This window comes from Hemibagrus wyckioides, linkage group LG01 (genome assembly GCF_019097595.1).
Source record: "Hemibagrus wyckioides isolate EC202008001 linkage group LG01, SWU_Hwy_1.0, whole genome shotgun sequence".
Classification (NCBI taxonomy): Eukaryota; Metazoa; Chordata; class Actinopteri; order Siluriformes; family Bagridae; genus Hemibagrus; species Hemibagrus wyckioides.
Window position 1 is genome coordinate 15781097 of NC_080710.1, and position 19954 is coordinate 15801050.

General features: G+C 36.2%; 2 protein-coding genes across 2 annotated transcripts; one reads left to right on the plus strand and one right to left on the minus strand.

Moving 5' to 3' along the window:
* Positions 1-293: 293 nt before the first annotated feature.
* Positions 294-14303, minus strand: LOC131351713 (complement C1s subcomponent-like). Its single transcript, XM_058387217.1, has 20 exons — positions 14180-14303; positions 12913-13108; positions 12586-12766; positions 11797-11916; positions 10816-10950; positions 10655-10726; positions 10343-10545; positions 7312-7514; positions 6599-6960; positions 5724-5790; positions 4831-5044; positions 4492-4672; positions 4109-4240; positions 3264-3379; positions 3093-3171; positions 2870-3001; positions 2584-2664; positions 2275-2468; positions 1563-1780; positions 294-1409 (listed from the first exon to the last, which is right to left on the minus strand). The coding sequence occupies exons 1-20, from the start codon at positions 14191-14193 to the stop codon at positions 1064-1066; spliced, it is 3246 nt and encodes a 1081-aa protein (XP_058243200.1). The 5' UTR covers positions 14194-14303; the 3' UTR covers positions 294-1063.
* Positions 14304-14360: 57 nt separating this feature from the next.
* On the plus strand, positions 14361-19526 carry LOC131359171 (holocytochrome c-type synthase). Its single transcript, XM_058398843.1, has 7 exons — positions 14361-14502; positions 14828-14952; positions 15048-15196; positions 15302-15450; positions 17979-18098; positions 18510-18596; positions 18679-19526. Exons 2-7 carry the CDS (start codon positions 14847-14849, stop codon positions 18875-18877), a joined length of 810 nt encoding a protein of 269 aa, XP_058254826.1. The 5' UTR covers positions 14361-14502; positions 14828-14846; the 3' UTR covers positions 18878-19526.
* The last annotated feature ends 428 nt before the right edge of the window (positions 19527-19954 follow it).

Genomic DNA, 19954 nt, shown 5'->3' on the forward strand with positions numbered 1-19954 from the left:
GGTATGTATCATGTGTGTTTGTGTGTGTTCTGTCCATATTCCAGTCCGGGCCTCCCTGCTCTGCTCTTACAGCTCATCATTAGCCGACAGTATATACTGTAGCTGTGACGAAAGCCAGTGCAGAAAGCTTCAATTTGCAGATGCTCACTAGATTGTGTTTGTGGTCAACACGAGACTGGGCTAGCCACTTGAGTATGTTAGTGTTATGTGTATATAAACTGCGTCTGTAAACTTTGCAAAGCAAAACATTTGACAAAACAAAAGTAAAGCAAGTAAAAATAACAACACTAAAGTTCACAATAGCATCCGGATCGTTTATCAGAGTATATATCTTTGTTGGTATTTAACAGCACTGTCCACTCAACACACCAGTTTCTGAGTTTCAATTTACAAAGTCATGGATTGGAAAGTCATGGAACAATGAAATGGACAAAGTGACCACTACCACAACAGCCCAGTCTCATGCCCTTACGTGCAATAGTCACGTAATTTATGTAATCTATTGATTCGTGCACACTGACACGAATTGCCCATTTTTTTCGTGCCAGACAGCACGATTTTCAAAACACATGTAAATAGATGTACAGTAAAATGACTGTAAGGAAACAAAATCCGTAATAAAATATCTTGATAAATAAAACATTAAAAAACACAAACACAAAAACGCCATAAAAAAGAGTACAATTACTGTAAGGAAACAAAATCCGTTATAAAATACCTTGATCAAACACGCTATTAATCTAGCCGTTAATTAATCAAATTAGAGAAGAAAAAAAACTGCATGACAGGAAAGCAACGTGTTGCAGGCATGAAAGACAATTCCCATAGAACTGAATGAGTGTGAAAATCATGCTGTGTGGCACGAAAAAAAGGGCAATTCGTGTCAGTGTGCATGAATTCAATAGATTAAATTACGTGACTATTGAGACTGCGTTGACGCATAACACTAACATACTCAAGTGGCTCACGAGAGACATTTAATCTCAATTTTTGTTGTGGTCAGAATGCATCATAGATCTATAGACACTAAACATTGAAGTGAAGTTACAAAAATATACTGATCTTAGTTTTCACTCATTGTCTTGTTTATCCAGTCTATATACCGTGAAACCTGAGTGTACACTCCATATCTGCCTGGTATGCCACAGCCATGACCCCAGCTAACAATGCCTGTGGCCCAGAATACACCATCCTTTTTTAACACAAGTGCTCCACCACCATCTCCATCACATGCATCTTTTCCACCTTCTGGTACACCAGCACAGAACATGTTGTCTGTCAAGGCCACCGGGTCCCTTAAATTTTTTACAAAATTTTGGCATGTCTTTTTGTCCACAAGAGGAAGGGAGGTATACCTCAGATACCTGGCTAGATGACTTTTCTCAGTTTGACCGAATCCACTTACCCACCTGAAAATGAAGGAGGCACAATAAATATGATTGATTTTAGATCAGGTCATATAATACACAGTTGATTTTGCTATTTACAGTTTATATAAAAAGTGAGAATAGAAAAATATAGAATGTAGCCTATATATCTGGTGCTTAGAAAAACAACATTACCCAGTAAGAGCAGGAGTAAATTCAGTGTCTTGTGGAGGCAAACACAATGGCATAACATCAGCATTGTACAGAATGGGCTTCTCCAGCTGTATTAATGCAATGTCATTGTCATAGTTTGTACCATCCGGGTTATTATACAAGGGGTGGATGTGTAAAGACTTGACCTTTAAATGTGAGAATTTAGATGTTTTTTGTACATCGTTGACTCCAACGTATACCTGAAAACAGACAGAAAAACAAAAGTAGGCAAAAATGATTTAATATCATGTCAAGTTTGCTGCTTATCATAAGAGTTCTGTTTTATAAATGGGAAAATATCTGTAAACATATGGTAAATTAATAATGAACTCATTTTAGAAATACAATATACATCTCTCTATCTATCTATCTATCTATCTATCTATCTATCTATCTATCTATCTATCTATCTATCTATCTATCTATCTATCTATCTATCTATCTATCTATATCTATATCTATCTATCTATATATATATATATATATATATATATATATATATATATATATATATATATATATATATATACAATGCATAGGTTGCTGACAAATTATTTGAGTACTAAAGATAAAGAAATCGGCATATGACACCTAAATTAATTTTAACACAAGATCTGAAGCAATATTGTGGGAGGTTTAAGAGGTACCCAAAGGTTTTACATGAAAGAGCACAACTCCAAGTGACACAACATACCTTTATTTGCTCTAGGTTTTTAATATGATTAGTGAACACGTTTGCTGCTGTTAAAATCCATTGCTCTGCTATGACTGCTCCACCTCCATGTAAGGGGGTCATAAAGGCATACCAGGGGAAAGCTCTCTGTGGAGCACGACGGCCTCCTAACACCCTCTTTTGACGTTCCAGGCTAACCAGTGGCCGCCCACACTCTGATGATCATGCAGTTCACACAGATGAACAAGAAAGCATTTACAGAAAACTTACTGTATAAAAGAGATACCGAATGTGAATGTTATTGTTGTGGTTTTTATTCATAGTATTTACCTATGACACATTTTGGGGTAACAGACATGACATTGTTTTGGCCATCTTTCCATTCCTTATCTGCATCACAGGTGTAGGTTACTGGACGAAATGACATTAATAAAATAAAAACACAATAAATCATTAAATCATCAAATTACTCTTTGGTTTTAATGAATGTAGTTTAACCAGTAATTATGACTCAGTAGTTCTATAAAAACCTGAAACTTAGAGGACATGTTTCTTAGATTTTTTTTCTTTTAACATATTTAATAAATTCAACTAAAGAACGAAACATGCAACTCACTATTGTATGTGGCAGGAAGAATGTATGGCCTGTTACAGTGCAGTTTGATAACAGACTGATATTGATTATGAGCCCCAGAGATGAATATCACTTCTCCATTTACCAAGGGAGGTGGGTTTTTACAATGTATACCTATAATTCAAAGAGAACAGGGAAATTAGTATATGATTAACCTGCATCCAAAATGTGATATACAGTATATGAAATAAACACTTGGACTTACTGTGGCACTGGGGATGAGGTGAACTCCACTGGCCATTACTCTGACAGGTTAATGTGGAACTACTGACCTCTACTCCTTTCTAAAACAAATATTAATTCAAATGTGTGTATATATATATATATGTGTGTAAAATTCAATCCATTACATAGCGGAAGGTTCATCTGTTCTTACTGTAATGATTTTGTAGCCTACGTCACACTGAAGTGTGATCACATCTCTGTAGTAATATGTGGAAAGCACTGGGCTAATCCTCATGTTTGTGCTTTTTGGAGACTCACACTGTACCCCTAGTGAACAACATACAACACATCTATAATCAAATCACTAAAAAGAAGTAAAGACAAATGTAGTATATATTTATCTAGAGTGTATAAGCCCCATACAGCATGGGTATGGAACAAAAAGCAAACATAATTAATCAAGTTAGGGTAAAATAATGGTTCAGCAGGCATACAACCATATTCCATATCCATGCAAAAGGTTATTGTGAAGGATTTCCATAAGAGCATGCTGATCATGCTGACCCCACCACCTTTCTAATGCACTTCTGTGTTTACCAACAGCCAAAAGCTGAGATTTGGGCAATTGATTAGAGTCTTAGGCATAAGGCTGAAGGACATTTTCCAAAATGGCATATACATTACTTGCCTTTTTTCATAAATCATTAATAAAAGAGAATTAGTCCCATTTATATGTACAGAGGTTTTTTTTTTATTAAAGAGAGTGATTTTTTGACATTTTAGAAAGAAAGAGTTGTACTTAATTAACTTCTAATTAATCTGTATTACAGTAAAATTGTGCATTTTCACATTTAGTGCAGCATGAATGATTTTCCTTTATTAATAAATTTAAAATGATTGTTTTGTTTAGTGGCAGCAATGAGTCATTTTGTTTAGAGAGACTGTTATGTATGCAGTGATCATGCAGGAGAGTCAGGAAGTATACAGTATTACTAAAAGATGTGGTGTTATATCCAGGATCATTTGTTTTATAATTTTCTTCAGTGTAAAACTCACGAACACATGTGCGCTGATCAGCATCCAGCTTGAAGCCATGATGGCATGCACAAAGGTATGAACCCATGGTGTTGAGGCAGATCTGAGTGCAGGGAGGATCTTCTTGTCTTGAAATGAAACACTCATTTATATCTGTATGGACACAACCCTGCCATTACCTGTCACATTAAACTGCTTTGTCATATTGAATTAGATTTAAATCATTTAGTGGAAGATGTTTTTTATTTACCCAATAATACTATAAGTCAGTTAGAACAAAATACTGTAAAAGATTATTATTATTATTATTATCTTTACTCATATATGTCAAATCCCATGCTCCTGTATGGTTTATCTGTATAAAAAAAAAGCTATTGCAGGTTCTAAGAAGTTTTATTTCTCACCTTCAGCCCGGTAAAATGCGGAGAAGCCCACAGGTAGGGTAGGCCCTTGGTTCACTTCATTAGTAAGAAGTGAGAGCTTTACTTTAGTGGCAGGTATGAAAATGGGTCTGTTTCCTGGATAAGTATGGCTCTTTGAATCCTTGTCACCACAATACTTTATCACTTTCTCCTCATAGGATATCTACAGTATTTCAGATACATAAGACAAAAACAACTCCTGAAATAGATCAGTAATCTCCTCATATAGTTCGAAAATGAATAAATGATTGTAGTGATAGTTTTATAATAGTGACATTATAGAAGAGAATCATATCATAAAAAATTATAAATCACATGTACCGTGAGAGAATCATCCCTGCATCCTTGTGAGGCTTTGATATTGAGATAGTTGAAATTGAGTCGAATGTGATAGCCGAGAGGAACTTCCAGATCCCATTCTTTATAAAGGGGAGCTGAATAATGTTCAGGGTAATTAGGAGAGTGTAACTCACCATACATCACTGATGTGTGTACAAAACTCAATTTCTGCAAGTTGATAAATATTATAAAAAGCCTGGCAGGGAAAATAGAGGAAGTGTTATTAATCTGTTTAAAAAAAAAAGAAAGGTAAGTCTATTTATAAACTCATACAGTTGGCTTGTAGTAGCTCAGTGCTTACACTTTTAATAGTTCTTGAACAATAGTGAATTAAAATGACAGTCACTACTGAGATTATCGAATAAGATCCTTAGCTAAATTCCTCAGTTATAGGCTGTTTCTGTTTTAGGTCACACCTTTAGGTGTTTACTAATTAAATAAATGTCGATGCAAGCAATCTGTAGCAAAGGCAATTCAACTCTTATGTGTAATCCAGTTTGATGCACAAAACAGGCTGTACAGTTATACATAATCAGTAAATGTATTTAGTTCCAATATTTCAATTGGAAATTCTAAACCTATAAACATTACAGTTTTGTGTTTTCTTTTGTGAATGCTGCTGAGTGAGATACCCTGTTTGAATGCAGATGAAAGACAAATTTTATAAAGCTACACTAAATTATATTTTAACCTCTGCATTTAGTAAAGAGACACACAGACTGACTCATTTTCTTTACATAGATTATGCAATACTGTCTGTAATCCTAAAGCAATGTAACGATTGAACTTGATGGGTGTTTTATTAACTATGTAAACTGACATAGTCAGTATTGTTTTATTAACTATGTAAACTGACATAAATGAATCATACTCACCATTTTAGATTCAAATTTAAGTCCATTAATGCAGTGTTTAAAACCATGATAACAGAGGGAATAAAAACTCAAGAGCAGTATAAACATGAGGCAGGAGGATTCGATATATAAACAGAAGACTCTTAAAAGTACAAAGTCCATTTGTAGGATTAACGATTAATGTTAAATTAAATAAGGATATTTATAATAGCATGATATTTACATGATATTCACATTCACATGAGCAAGATTTAAAGGTCTCCAGATGCAACATATGAGAAAAAATACACTAGACACGTTTCCAGTCCAGTAGAGGAGTTTATTGTCTTTTTTTCCACATGATAACATGGAATTTGCAATAGACAGAAACACCAGATTGTCCACTGAGCTGGAGAAGAAGAGAAATTTGGACTGGCCAGGGACCAAGGTGCATTTGGTATATCACGTGATTTACTGACACTGATGTTGTTTTTGGATGCTGTGTTACTGAAAACATTGTTTACACAAAAAATGAACAACACGTTTCACGTTGTATATAAAACTAACTGCATTGGGTAATGTCACTAATTAAAATGTGCAGAACTACCCTAAGTAGTCCAATATAATGTATATTTAAATATTATAACTTATTTAAAGTTTGATGAATGTAACACAAAATGTGCATCAGATCAAATTATTTAAATACACAGGTAGACAGCTTGGCATGTAAACTGGCTAGATGTTAAAAAAGTAATAAAATGTTCTTAATATTATACAGTTTCAACTTTTTATAGTATATTTATTGGACAATAATGTCTCATTACTATGTCAAAAATCTAAAACATTGCAAATTATTAAATCAAAAAGCATAATTGCTTATAACTGGTAGACAAACCAAACTACTACTGGAAATAATCACTGGTTTTCGCTCATTGTCTTGTTTATCCAGTCAAGGTACTGCGATACTTGGGTATACACTCCATACTTGCCTGCAGTGCCACAGGTTCTCAAACCCCAGCTAACAATACCTACTGCACAGTATACACCCTTTTCTTGTACAACAAAGGCTGACCCACTATCACCTGAGCATGAGTCCTTTCCACCCCCGCTAACTCCAGCACAAAACATGTTGTCTGTAACACTGGGAAAACTGTCGTCCTCTTTTCTTTCCTTTTCAAAGGATGTTCTACATGTATGTTGGTCCACAGTATTAATATCAACATACATTAGTTTGTCCGCAGTGGAAAATTTTTCAGTTATGCCATAACCAGATACCAACCTAGAGTGTACAAATATACATGTAGAATTAATTTGAATGCATTTTAGTTTTACCCACAGTCAAGACATATATCTAGAGCCATTTAACCAAGTCTAATAAGCACTGACCACATACTAATCATATAGTACTGGATGGTAAAGGTTAGACAGAACTGTTAATCTGTCCGATATCTCAGTGGATTAGGATTACAATCTATACTCATGTAAACATATAATTTGCCAGCAGCCTTCTACAGTTTATCCCTATCCCACAATGTATACAGATTTATGTTTTACAGGCAGAAATTACACTTAAATACATGTAGTTTATGTGGTTTATATAACAAGATATATGTGACTGAAAAGTGCTTACCCTCTTTTGGTCTTCCCATCAGTTATCTTTGGTGGTAGACAAAGTGGCCTGATATTCTCACTGAATGTGATTGGTGACTTCAGCTTAATTAGGCCAATATCATTGTCATAGTCTGCAGTGTAGTTTTCATGTATATGAATTGATGAAATATTAAGGGTGATAAACTTCTCCATTTCATTTAAATCATTATGCCCAGCATATGCCTGCACAGAAAATATAAACTATTACATTACTACATGTTATAAACAAACCGATATGTCCAAATTTGTTTATTTGTTATCCATTTTCATACCAGTAATTTACACAGACAGAATAAATAGAACAAGATCTACTTAGCCTCATACTGTGGTTAAATCATCCACAAAGATTAGTGTTAAATGCAAAGTGTTTTTGCATTTAAGAGCAGTAAGAGCAGTTCTATCTAACTGAATTGTGCAATTTGCTATCTTTTTATAGCTTTTTTATTTGCTTTTTAGGCAAGAATTGATTATGGCTACTGAGTGTTAGAAGGTTTTAAGAATCAGAGTTCATTATACTCTGGAATTGTTATCTTCTTAATTAATTCTTAATTAATTCTAAAGGTCTAATGAGAAAAATATGTTCTATCAAATGGAAGAGAGTATGAACTATTCTGCATGCCACAATTACTGCTGAATTTTGTTCTATTTTCAAGTTGACCAAATAAAAGTGGTCATTCATTACCACCTGCACAATGGTAAAGTACACAGATCAGGCATAACATTATGACCACCTGCCTAATATTGTGTTGGTTCCTCTTTTGCTGCCAAAGCAGCCCTGACTTGTTGTGGTATCTGGCACCAAGAAGCCAACAGCAGATCCTTTAAGTCCTGTAAGTTGCGAGGTGGGGCCTCCATGGATCGAACTTGTTTGTTCAGCACATCCCATCGATGATCGATTGGATTGAGATCTGGGGAATTTGGAGGGCAGGTCAACACCTCAGACTCATTGTTGTGCTCATCAAACCATTCCTGAACCATTTTTGCTTTGTGGCATGGCGCATTATCCTGCTGAAAGAGGCCACAGCCATCAGGCAATACCGTTTCCATAAAAGGGTGTACATGGTCTGTATCAATGCTTAGGTAGGTAATATGTGTCAAACTAACATCCACATGGATGGCAGGACCCAAGGTTTCCCAGCAGAACATTGCCTAAAGCATGACATTGCCTCCACCTTCTTCCCATAGGTAAGTGATACACACACACCTGTTCCCCAGGTAAGTGATGCACACACACCCGACCATCCACAAGGCCACCTGGTCCAGTTCTGATCCAGTTCTCAAGGGCCCATTGTTGGCGCTTTCAGTGATGCACAGGGGTCAGAAATGGGCACCCTGACTGGTCTGCGGCTATGCAGCCCCATAGGCAACAAACTGCAATGCACTGTGAGCAACAGTACATCTGTTGGATCGGATCACACTGGACAGCCTTTGCTCTCCACATGCATCAATGAGCCTTGATCGCCCATGACCCTGTCGCTGATTCACTTTCCTTCCTTCCTTCCTTCCTTCCTTCCTTCCTTCCTCCCTTCCATCCTTCCTTCCTTCCTGGGACCACTTTTGATAGACACTGTCCACTGCAGACCGGGAACACCCCACAAGAGCTGCAGTTTTGGAGATGCTTGGATGCTCAGTCTTCTAGCCATCACAATTTGGCCCTTGTCAAACTCGTTCAAATCCTTACACTTGCTCGTTTTATCTGGTTCTATCACATCTTGAGGACAAAATGTTGACTTGCTGTCTAATATATCCCACCCACTAACAGGTGCCATGATGAGGAGATAATCAGTGTTATTCACTTCACCTGGCAGTGCTCATTATGTTATGCCTGATTGGTGTCTATCCTTGTCTCGGATGTGTCTATATGAATGTTGTACATTATAATTTTGCCATTTGCTTCCATTCTTTAAAGTAAATTTTCTCCATCTCTTCCAAATTACTTTGAGGATATTGTTGGACAGCACTTTTCAGGTCATGTCACAAATTGTCAGTTAGAGTCTCCCTATATACTTTGGGTTATGGGTTTTCATACCATGTTTCATACCATCCTCATGTTGATTTCTCTTTTACAGTATCAATTGGATTTGTCTATTTCTATCCAAATAGGCTTCTCAAGTGCTTGTTCAGACCCTTGTCATTTTGACACTGGCCTAACTCACTCCTGGTGGGTCTATCTATTAGAACCATTTGATCTATGCAAATGATCCAGAATGCAGATTCATAACTTGTTTTCAACCTTCCTAACCCTCAGTTCTCCCACACCACCCCAAAACTATACTTCTACCACTGGATTCCAAAAAACTGACCATCACAAAAAACTGACCATCACACATTTACCTGAAAGCCTTTATCACATTCTGCCCTGCATCTGGCTCCCTCTGATCTTCTAGCACTGCTTAACTGATCCCATAATCTTTTAGGGTACAAGAAAGGTATGCATCAAGACTCTTCTCTGTTCCAGCACCTAGTACGTATAATGATAGCACTGGATAGCAAGGATATATGACCTCACCAACAGAATTTTTAGACTGATAGTATTCTTAGTCTGTGACCTAGTGAACCAGTATCAGGATGTATTCATTGATGGAGACTTCAAAGCACTTCTGTAAGCCACTCTGGATAAGGGTGTATGCCAAATGCTATAAATCCCAAAGTCATATATATTCATTGTGCAAGCATACAATTGGACACATGTGGATTTGCAATTAACACAGGTGTAGCCTGTGTGCACATTTACATATTTAGTGTCAGCTCTCGTATATTAAAGGCAGTTTAATAATAATTAAATACCATTTAACTAAGTTAGATTGCTAAAATAAAGGGGCTAAATATTTATGACTATATATCTAAATAGCTTACTTATTCTGTAGACAGTCACTGTAAAATGAACATAATTTGTTTTTATATACTTAAAATCTGATGTCACAATAGAGCAAAAGAGAAATAATCAATACAGAGTAATTTCTAGAGGCAGTGTATATGTAAATGAATGCCTATATTGTTTTTTAGAGTACCTGGATTTGTTCCTTTCGTATAGGAGTAGTGTCTTGCACCAAATTGTGAGCTGCGGTCATTAACCATTTTTCTCCAATGATAAATGCCCCTCCTCTGCTTGAACTTATTTGAAGGTAGACTTGCCAGGGAAAGGAGCCAGGAGGAGCCGGTTTTCCTCCAAATATTCTCCCAAATTGAGACTTTAATTTGTGCTGACCACATACTAAACACACACACAGACACAGACACAGACACAGACACATTTTATCATATAATTCCATTTATAACTTCCATTAAAGTACCAGTAATATATTTTGTCATTGTTACTGTACCATAATGACATGAAGGAAGTATATTATTGCCATTTTCCTTCCATATTTGTGCAGCACTACATGTGTAATTACCTGTATTAGAATGACAAAAATAGATAAGTGTGTATAGTTTCATAATTTGAGCAAAACACACACACACACACACTCACAAATTTTCTCACCATAATGCTTTTCCTTGGCAATATAATATGGTTCATTGCAGTCGTACTTAATGACTGACAGATATTCATTTTTAGAGCCTTTAACAAATTTCACATGCCCATTCTGCAGAGGTTTAGGCTTCGCACATTTAATTGCTGGAAACAGAAAACAGAGGAAAAGACAAATCTGAATAAAATATTTAGGTTTTGGTTAAAAATGTGTGTTTCAATATGAGAAAAGCTGTTGGTTTGTGACTGTTCTCTTTTTAATTTGTTAGAAAATTCGCTGAAATATTCCCAATTCAAGGAATTGCATTAAATATTTTCATACTCAAATATGTGTGATATACATTTTTTGGTTGGTGCTGTCTTTTCCTTATTTCCATGAGAAGTTGTGTGCCATGTGGACATCACAAGAAGATATTGTTAGCATAGTTACATTGGAGAACAATCGCATTTCAGACACAAGTGCTAACAGTCAGGATTCACTGTTAGCTCCTAAAGACAGTAAAGCAAATTGCTTCTTTTCTGACTAAGCAGTTTCCAGTAATGTCCAGTATCACATTAATGAGTAAGCGAACATAGAAGTATTGCAAACAACAAATGCTAAACTCAAAGCTCTAAAATGCAATGCAGAAATATGGTGCATTAAAATGAATTGTGAGTTTTGATGATGTTAGATGACATTAGATGATGTGTATGTTTGAGCAAGGTGTAACAGTGAGGGAATGTGAGAGGTGGACAGAACGAACGACTAAAGTGCTGCTGTCTTTAGGTAAAGACTCCTACTAGGTACTGTAGGTATCTACTATCAGTGAAAATAGAGAAAATAGGCCAAAATATCAAAGAATTAAGTAAATAAATAGTTCAGGGTGGATTTTTCCAAACAAGCTATTTAATGCCAGTCTAAACATTTCAATTTGGCACACAATCACAGCTGCTCAATTTTTAATTACTCATTCGGTTATATTTCATCACTGACTGTCTGTCATTTTGTTTTACCTTCACAGGTGACGTTGTGGCTGAGAAGATATCCATGTGGACAGCTACAACGGAATCCTCCAATGAAGTTGTAGCAAAAATGGCTGCATGGATTACTCTGGCCTGTACATTCATCAACATCTATTAAAGAGCATAAGAGACAGAAGGACAGAAACAAATTTCTAAACTCACAAGATTACTTAACTGAGAAATTTCAGAAATCTTGCTGTTTCACAAAGCTACATTGTATGTCACTATCATATATGCTCTCTAAAATTTTTCTTCTTTTGAGAGATAAGCAGCATGGTGCAACCGCAATGGACTGGCATGCCATCTGAGTTTGCCTAGTGTTCAGTTATTCCACTGCAATGCTGACCAAGGTAAAGCAGTTAGTGAAGATTACAATTTAATTATTATGTTAATTTTTATAAGAATGTATTAGAACTGTGATTTAGTGATGAATTAAAATGTAAAAAATCTGTGGCTATTATGATTTTGGTAGCATATTGCTGACATCCGCATTCTTGTCCACTTGTCCCATTACAAGGAAGAGTGAGGATGAAAACCATGAAACACATATGCCATGGCTTTCATAGTCAACAGAGTTAATCCCAGTTGCAAATTTTACACCAATGTCAAAGTTATTCAAATTCGTTTGGATCGTTTCCTTCTGCCATATAAATTCAATGTCACCTGGACCTGCTCTAGTATTTTATCCATGTCACAAAACATGAATACACATGTATTGTTTACATTTATCTGCGTTTATTATTTGTCTCATATTCCCAAATACTTACTGAGATGTTTTACCTTGTGTTTGGTAGAAGGCATTGAATCCAGTATGAACCTGTGGGTGTGAGTCATCTGAATAGAAATAAATGTATAAACAACCTCCAGAAGCAGAGTGAAACTGAAGATTGTTAGAAGATGGCATCCCCATAAAGGACATTTTTCCACACAGAGACTTCTTTAGATTGTTGCCAATGAATATCTAAAGGATTGAAAACTGATGTCAAAGTTTCAGGTAATAACATGAGATTAAATGAAAGTAGGAGTACTTCTGACAAAAAAAGAAAATAATAATATAGCTTAACAGTAACATTTCCATTTTTATGGCACACACACACAATAACTGACCTTGAGAGCATCATGTTTACAATCTGTACTGTTCTCCAGGTCCAGGTGAATGAGGGTCAGAGATACTGCAAAGCCTGGAGAAGCACATAGAGTCCAGTTCTTACTGCTGTTACTGGGGTATGCCAGTGGATGATCAGGAGAGCTTAACCAGCCCTGAGGTTGTGAACATACCAGCGGCAGCAGCAGCACACCCACACTGAGGTGAACCATGTGTTAAAAGAGTAATGAGAAATGATTTAGTAGTTCATGTAACCAGTTGGACTACAAAGATTTCACAATTAAACATCATGGAAATTGATTTAAAAACACACTAAAATGTAGCATCTTCATTCATTCATAACCATTTAATCCTTTTCAGGGTCATGGTGGATTCAGAGCATAGAACAAGAGAGAATCCACCCTCCCTCAAGATACAAGATGCAAGACATGCATCAAGTGTTTATTGTCATGGCACTTGGGTGGAAAAATATACTTGTACATTGACTGCCTTCAGCAAAAATTCTGAAAACATTTCTCATCATCAAGCACTTGAAGAACCACTGTATTTAATGACAAAATCCTTGACTTGTATAGTTTTCTTGCTGTACAAACTTCCCTTTAACAAGGTTTTAGATCAACAGTCATAATGAAACTGAGCTCCTGACCTGTTTCACTAGCATGAGAAGTTTTCGGTGGCGACTATAAATCACTACTGTAAGGATACTGCTCTGGATGTCTGCTAATAGTGTAAGTGGATATTAAGCTTAGAACAGATGAAAAGGACTTACAAAAATGAGTCCTGTCATTAATATGTATTATTATTTATTGATATATGCATCAAACGATTTCACCTTCTTCTACTTTCTTCTTCTTCCTCTTCTTTGTTTTGGCTTTTAAGCAATACCTTTTCACAGTCTAGACAGCTTATATTTATTTACAGATATTTTCTATTTTATACAGATGTTTACTTTTACAGATATTTATACAGATGTGTACTCAAAGCTTTTTGCACGAACGGACTTATTCATCCATTCATCATCATACAACAATTGTATTTTATTTATGTTATTTATTTTATTTTGTATTTGATCTTTTTTTTTTCACTACTCTGCATGCCTTAAATTGCCCATTGGGGATAAATAAACTTTTTTGAATTGAATTGAAGTGAATATTAATCTTAACTATCTATGAGAAAGAAAACCCGCAATGTTTCAATGTATAATCTTTAGTGTAATCTAACCAGAAGGTACCATTTTTCTATTTAAATGCAATATCTAAAACTACGTACCTGAAGATCATCATCACCGGTTACAGATACGGAATGGACTTTATCTTAATCTACCGTTATTTATGTTTAGTGATGTTAATGTGTCACTAAAATTGATTGATGTGTTTACATTGCTTTGTGTACTAGGTCAGAGAGAGCAGGACTGAGGTGTTCTCTGAGGCTGTGTGTAATCTGAAGTTACACTGTGTCTCCTGTAGGGGGCAGTTATAACAGATGAAGTGTTGGAGCTGGATTAGACGAGGAAGCAGTAAAGGATTGTGGGTAGGTTCTGGTTGTGTTGCCGCACGTTGACATTGGGGACTGGGGTTGAATCGTGTGAACAGGTGAGACCTTTATGTGTATTGTATATCGTTTAAAGTGGCATATGCTGGACACAGAGAATGATCATCACCTAGCTGATATTAGTATGAGACATTAGTGTAAATAGTGTATATTTCTAGTCGCTTGCAGTGTCTGCTTATGGCCACTCATTAATAATGAATCGCTTATAGTTCATATATCTGTCCACTGCTTGTATAATAATTTCACTATCTGAGTTGTTGTCATTTGATTAGGTGAAGTATACACACACGTTGTGGCCAGTAGTTTGGCAGTGTAATGCTCTTTATGGATTGTGTCATTATCCGTTTGTTGTTCTTTCTTTCACAGAAAAGAGCAGGACATCAGGATGGGTGGCTCAGTGTCCAGTCCTGCTGCTACTGTTAAAGCAGAGGCTCATTTAGGCAGCAGTGTTCCTCCACAGGGATGTCCAATGCACCAGGCACGCCAGGAAAGTAAGTCTACTGCAAAAAGAATTTCTTTACAAAAAGGGGATTCGCAGATAAATGTAAAACATTTTATTTCACATGAAACGTGTTACATATTGAAGGTGCTCCTCCATCTGAGTGCCCCATGCATCAGGCTGAGTCTCAGACCGCAGCTCCAGCAGGTCCAGCGCACCAGGAGAGGGCCTACGAGTTTGTGGAGTGCCCCATGAAAGCTGCAGAAGGAATGAATGACATTGATCCAACAAACATGGTACTTAAACCATCACTTCCAAATATGAATCTCCTGCTTGTTCGCGTCTGAAATGATGATCTTCAAACTAGCTGGCTTGTTTGTCTCTGTTTCTGTTCCTGTTAGATGCCACCACCAAACCAACAGCCAGCTACTGATCAGCCTTTCCCCCTGCCAGTTAACAGAGAGGAGTCCACAATTCCTAGATTTGGATCAGATAAAAACTGGGTGTATCCCTCAGAGCAAATGTTCTGGAATGCCATGTTGAGAAAGGGGTATGTTCGTTTTTATTGCATGATAAATAATAATTGCACACATTCAAATATTGCTGAAGCTTGGTTTTCCTTAATGTGAACCGATCGCTCAACACAGAGAGTTTGTTCCTCTTTCTGTGAGAACTTGCTGTGATGAGCAAAACTCAAAAATACTTGAATAGTCCTTCGTGTCAATACTCTTTAACTAATATGTATGTATGTATATATAGATATAGATATATATATATAGATATAGAGATATAGATATATAGATATAGATATATAGATATAGATATAGATATATAGATATATAGATATAGATATATATAGATATAGATATATAGATATAGATATAGATATATAGATATATAGATATAGATATATAGATATATAGATATAGATATATATAGATATATGACTTAAAACAATTCTAGTTAAATTATTAATTCTTAATTTTTAGCTGGATATTTGCACTTTTTAATGAGTAAGATTTTGTCTATACCTTCACTTAAGTATCATTTCTCTGGAATTTTGCACCATCCATCATTGGAACTGTATTTGGTATTGTTTAGTGGAAGTGGTGGGCCTAGGCCTTCACTGGTGTCCTTCCTGAATTAATCCACCTCTATACCATCATGACGCCACGGCAGTAGATACTAATCAACCGTTAAATAGCAAAGTCAAAAAGAAATTAGGCTACAGTATTTCACACCTCACAAGGAATAGTCAATTTTATTACAGTCCGCCTTGAAAATGCATTTGTAAGGATTTCTGCGACCAAATCGATTTCTTCTCCTCTGTCTGCCATTGTGTGTTAAAATATATATGTTTTATTTAGTTTGTGTGTTTCACTGCCTCTGACTACTCCAATTATATAATCAAAGGACGGGAAATTGCTGATGTAATCGTATGCCTGCTAGATGGCCCCAGTGACGCCAACTTGAAATCTGATTGGTTAATGTAACAACTTTATTGCCACTTATTTTAAGCTATTGGCTTCTGCACTATTGATTCCGAAGGCCTTAAGGCAGATTTCTTTCATTCTGGCGACACATGATGTCAGCCACTGGCTGAAATATGATTGGATAAATACCCTTATCATAAAAATACACTACTGGGAGAAACGCAACCAAGAGAAAAACTATGAAATGATATAGACTATTGGGAATAATTTAATACACATTCATGGAAAAATATATTAAATATATTAAAATGCAAGTCAGTGATTCAGATCACTCCTGTTTAGGCCAGCAGAGAAGTGCTTGCTGACCCTGACGGCCCACCACTGTGTAGTGGTCATGTGATCAGTTAGTGATTCCTGGGGCTGTCAGGGATTGAGTTCGGCTATGTACCACATGAATTCAGCTCAAAACCTGGTTTCTTGAGTCAGGATGTTAGGACTAGGACAGATGTCTTTCATGAATGGTGCCAATAATTTCCAGCATTGACTCAACATCACATCAGGACAAGTTGGCTAGTAAATCTGGCAGTGTCTAAGTTTGGAGCAGGATGGAAATGTTGAACCCCTTGCCAAATGGTTGCTAATGTTAAAATCTTTGTGATCACAAGTACTTCTTAATTAAAACTAAATGCTACAAAAGTTCCATTTTCTGCCTGATCTAATTTGTGTGGGAATGTCGAAACTCCTCACAACTTTATGATAGAGTTAGTAAACTTTTACTGGGAGTCATTACGTGATGTGATAGTGTGTGTTGCACAAAGCTAAGGGAAGATGATGAAAATGATAGAAGATTGTAGGTTGTGTGGACTCCACTAATGCTTTCCTATTACCTCTCTTGTTAACAAAACAACACTGATCACCAGTTGCAGTGTGCAGAAACAGCAGGTTTGTCATGTCTGGCTCAAAAGATTTCTGCCCACTAAATCATCTGAGTTCAGTCATGTGGTGGCATGCAGCTTATTTTATGTTTAGAGGAGTTCGTTTTGCTGGTGAAGGTCAGCAAGAACAAAACACTTTAGTTTTGTCTTTTCTATGTGCCCAAGTGAATTATATGTTTATTATGAGTGTTCGTGTGTGTTAATTCAACACTTTTATAGCTTGTCTTACTTTTTACAGTGCTATCAGTCAATGATGATCTCAGTCATAGTATAGACAACACCCATTCCTTTCCCCAATTCCGCAGATTAACTCCACATAGTGTATATAAAACAGTAAAAATTCTATCAGTGCAGTTTTGTTCATGGTCAAGTATAAAGAAGCAGAATGATCAGGTAGATGGCAGTTTAGTTTCTGTGGTTGGTGTAAAGTAGCTGATGGCTCATATTTCATTGTACTTTAGCAAACGATGTGATCACCTTGACCAAGTATAGTGCTGCCTACCTACAATTAAATCAAAGAAAATGGCAAAAGTACACAATCATCTTACCTAACTAAAAGCAATGCTACTCTGTTTTTTTCGGCATTGGTGGTAAATTTGGCTCCTAAGAAGCTAATTAGAAGGAAAATGAGTTGACAGAGGCTTCATGATGTTTATTACACCTGGACATAAAAGAAGCATAGAAATAACAAATAAAATATGTTTGTATAGGTGGCGTTGGAAGGATGACAGTCTTGCCCCTGATGACATGACGAACATCATCAAAATCCATAACCGCAACAATGAACAGGCCTGGGAGGAGATCCTTAAGTGGGAGGCTTTACATGCTAGGTGAGTAAACTGCTGTAATAATAATAATTGTAGTAGTACAACACTTGCTGTCTACTTTATTATCACAAGAGCTAATTCCCAGAGTTGTAGGTTTGAATTTAGAGATGCTTTTCTGCTCACCACTATTCTAAAGCATGGTTACAGTACTGTAAACTTCCTGTCATCTCGAACCAATCTGACCATTGACCTCTGAGCACTCCCATTAACATGGCATTTCCACCAGCATTAACTGTAGCTCCTGACCTACATTTGCATGATTTAATGCATTGCTGCTACAGGATCATGAATTGCATGAAAGAAGATGGTGATTGTAGCAATAGCATTGATCTGGTTCTACTGAGGTGTAATGCTTATTCTTTTCATTATTATTTTTTAGAACTCATGTAAAAACACATTTTCTCTGGTTTATAGTGAATGTCCATGTGGCCCATCTTTGAAAAGGTTTGGTGGTAAAGCGAAGGAATATTCACCCAGAGCAAGGATACGTCACTGGATGGGGTATGAAGCTTTTCCTCAACGGTGTATTCTAATTTTTTTTTTTATTTGCAGCGTGTTTCAGTTAACCTTATGTTGTGTGTAGATATGAACTACCCTTCGACCGACATGACTGGATAGTGGATCGTTGTGGAAAGGAAGTCCGGTATGTGATTGACTATTATGAAGGAGACCTTGATAAAAACACATATCAGTTCTCTATCTTGGATGTGCGTCCTGCGGTTGACTCTCTTCAAGCGGTGTGGGACAGAGTAAAGGTGGCCTGGTGGCGATGGACATCTTAAACTCCTGAAAAGCTCATATGGACAATTCTCCTATATGTAAATACAATTTGAATGTTGATGTAGACATATGCAAATGTACTCCACACACTGATCACAATACAAGATAATGAAAGCTCGTTGTATGCAGATGCAACCGAAATTTCAATTCTGATCATTTGGAATCACATGTATTTACCCCTCCCATCATTTTTATTTATTTTGTTTTTAGTGGCATTATAATCACAAGAAATGTTACACCCCAGATGCTGAATATGCATTCTGTTATAATTACTAAATCCTCCTGTACTAAGATGATTTAAAGTTAATAAAAACTGATTTTTCAAGGTTTATAAGTTAAACAAGTACGCAAAGGGAAATACCATAAAGTCTAAAGCAGGTTTTTTAATAATTTGCTCTAAATTAAAATCTGCCAGGATTTTTTTTGCTGTTGTGTTTTGAGCTGCTACACTTTCTGCCTGTGAACTGTTTCTTTGGCAAATGATTTTCAACTGATTTTGAAATAATGATATACAGGTTAGTGTGTCTTTATGTGTATTTTTAACGGCTAGTGTATTTTAGTTAATTATGCTGTCCATATGATTGTGGTTTGCTGGACCACTTTTATTTCTGGATTTTTCAAACCAATTAAAATGAAACTGGATTACAAACACTTGCATTTAGAATGTTTTGAAAATGACTTCAATATTAAGATGCTCAAGATTTTAACAAAGTCACGTTTGTACTCTTTATCATGTTTGGTTTGTATCTCGTTCTGAACATTATAAATCTTTCATATGAAGTTGATGTGATTTCCTTAGGCAACCACTAGATGGCCACATTTCCACATCCTTGTCGCCCATTTTTTCAGACGTGGAGGTCATTTAAGGTTCTTTGTTTAGATGTTGGTGTTATATTTTTAGTTTTTGTCACACATAGCTCACACAATGTAAGTGATCATTAATGGGACACTAAATACTTTATAAAACCTAGATTCCAATCCATAACAAGCAAGCATCAGGCCACAGGTTCAAGATCAAATACCTGTAGAGAAAAGCTGGAGAGGAGCACTGTTTTGGTTTCCTGTATATGTAGAGGTCA

Excerpts from the sequence above, each read along its gene's own strand:
- LOC131359171 (XM_058398843.1), top strand. The coding sequence starts at position 14,847 with ATGGGTGGCTCAGTGTCCAGTCCTGCTGCTACTGTTAAAGCAGAGGCT. Across the intron at positions 18,099-18,509 it reads TGGGAGGCTTTACATGCTAG|TGAATGTCCATGTGGCCCAT; the intron begins GTGAGTAAACTG and ends TCTGGTTTATAG. Across the intron at positions 18,597-18,678 it reads AGGATACGTCACTGGATGGG|ATATGAACTACCCTTCGACC; the intron begins GTATGAAGCTTT and ends TGTTGTGTGTAG.
- LOC131351713 (XM_058387217.1), bottom strand. Across the intron at positions 10,951-11,796 it reads CCACAACGTCACCTGTGAAG|CAATTAAATGTGCGAAGCCT; the intron begins GTAAAACAAAAT and ends TTCTGTTTCCAG. Across the intron at positions 5,791-6,598 it reads GACAATGAGCGAAAACCAGT|TTTTTATTCCCTCTGTTATC; the intron begins GATTATTTCCAG and ends ACTGCTCTTGAG.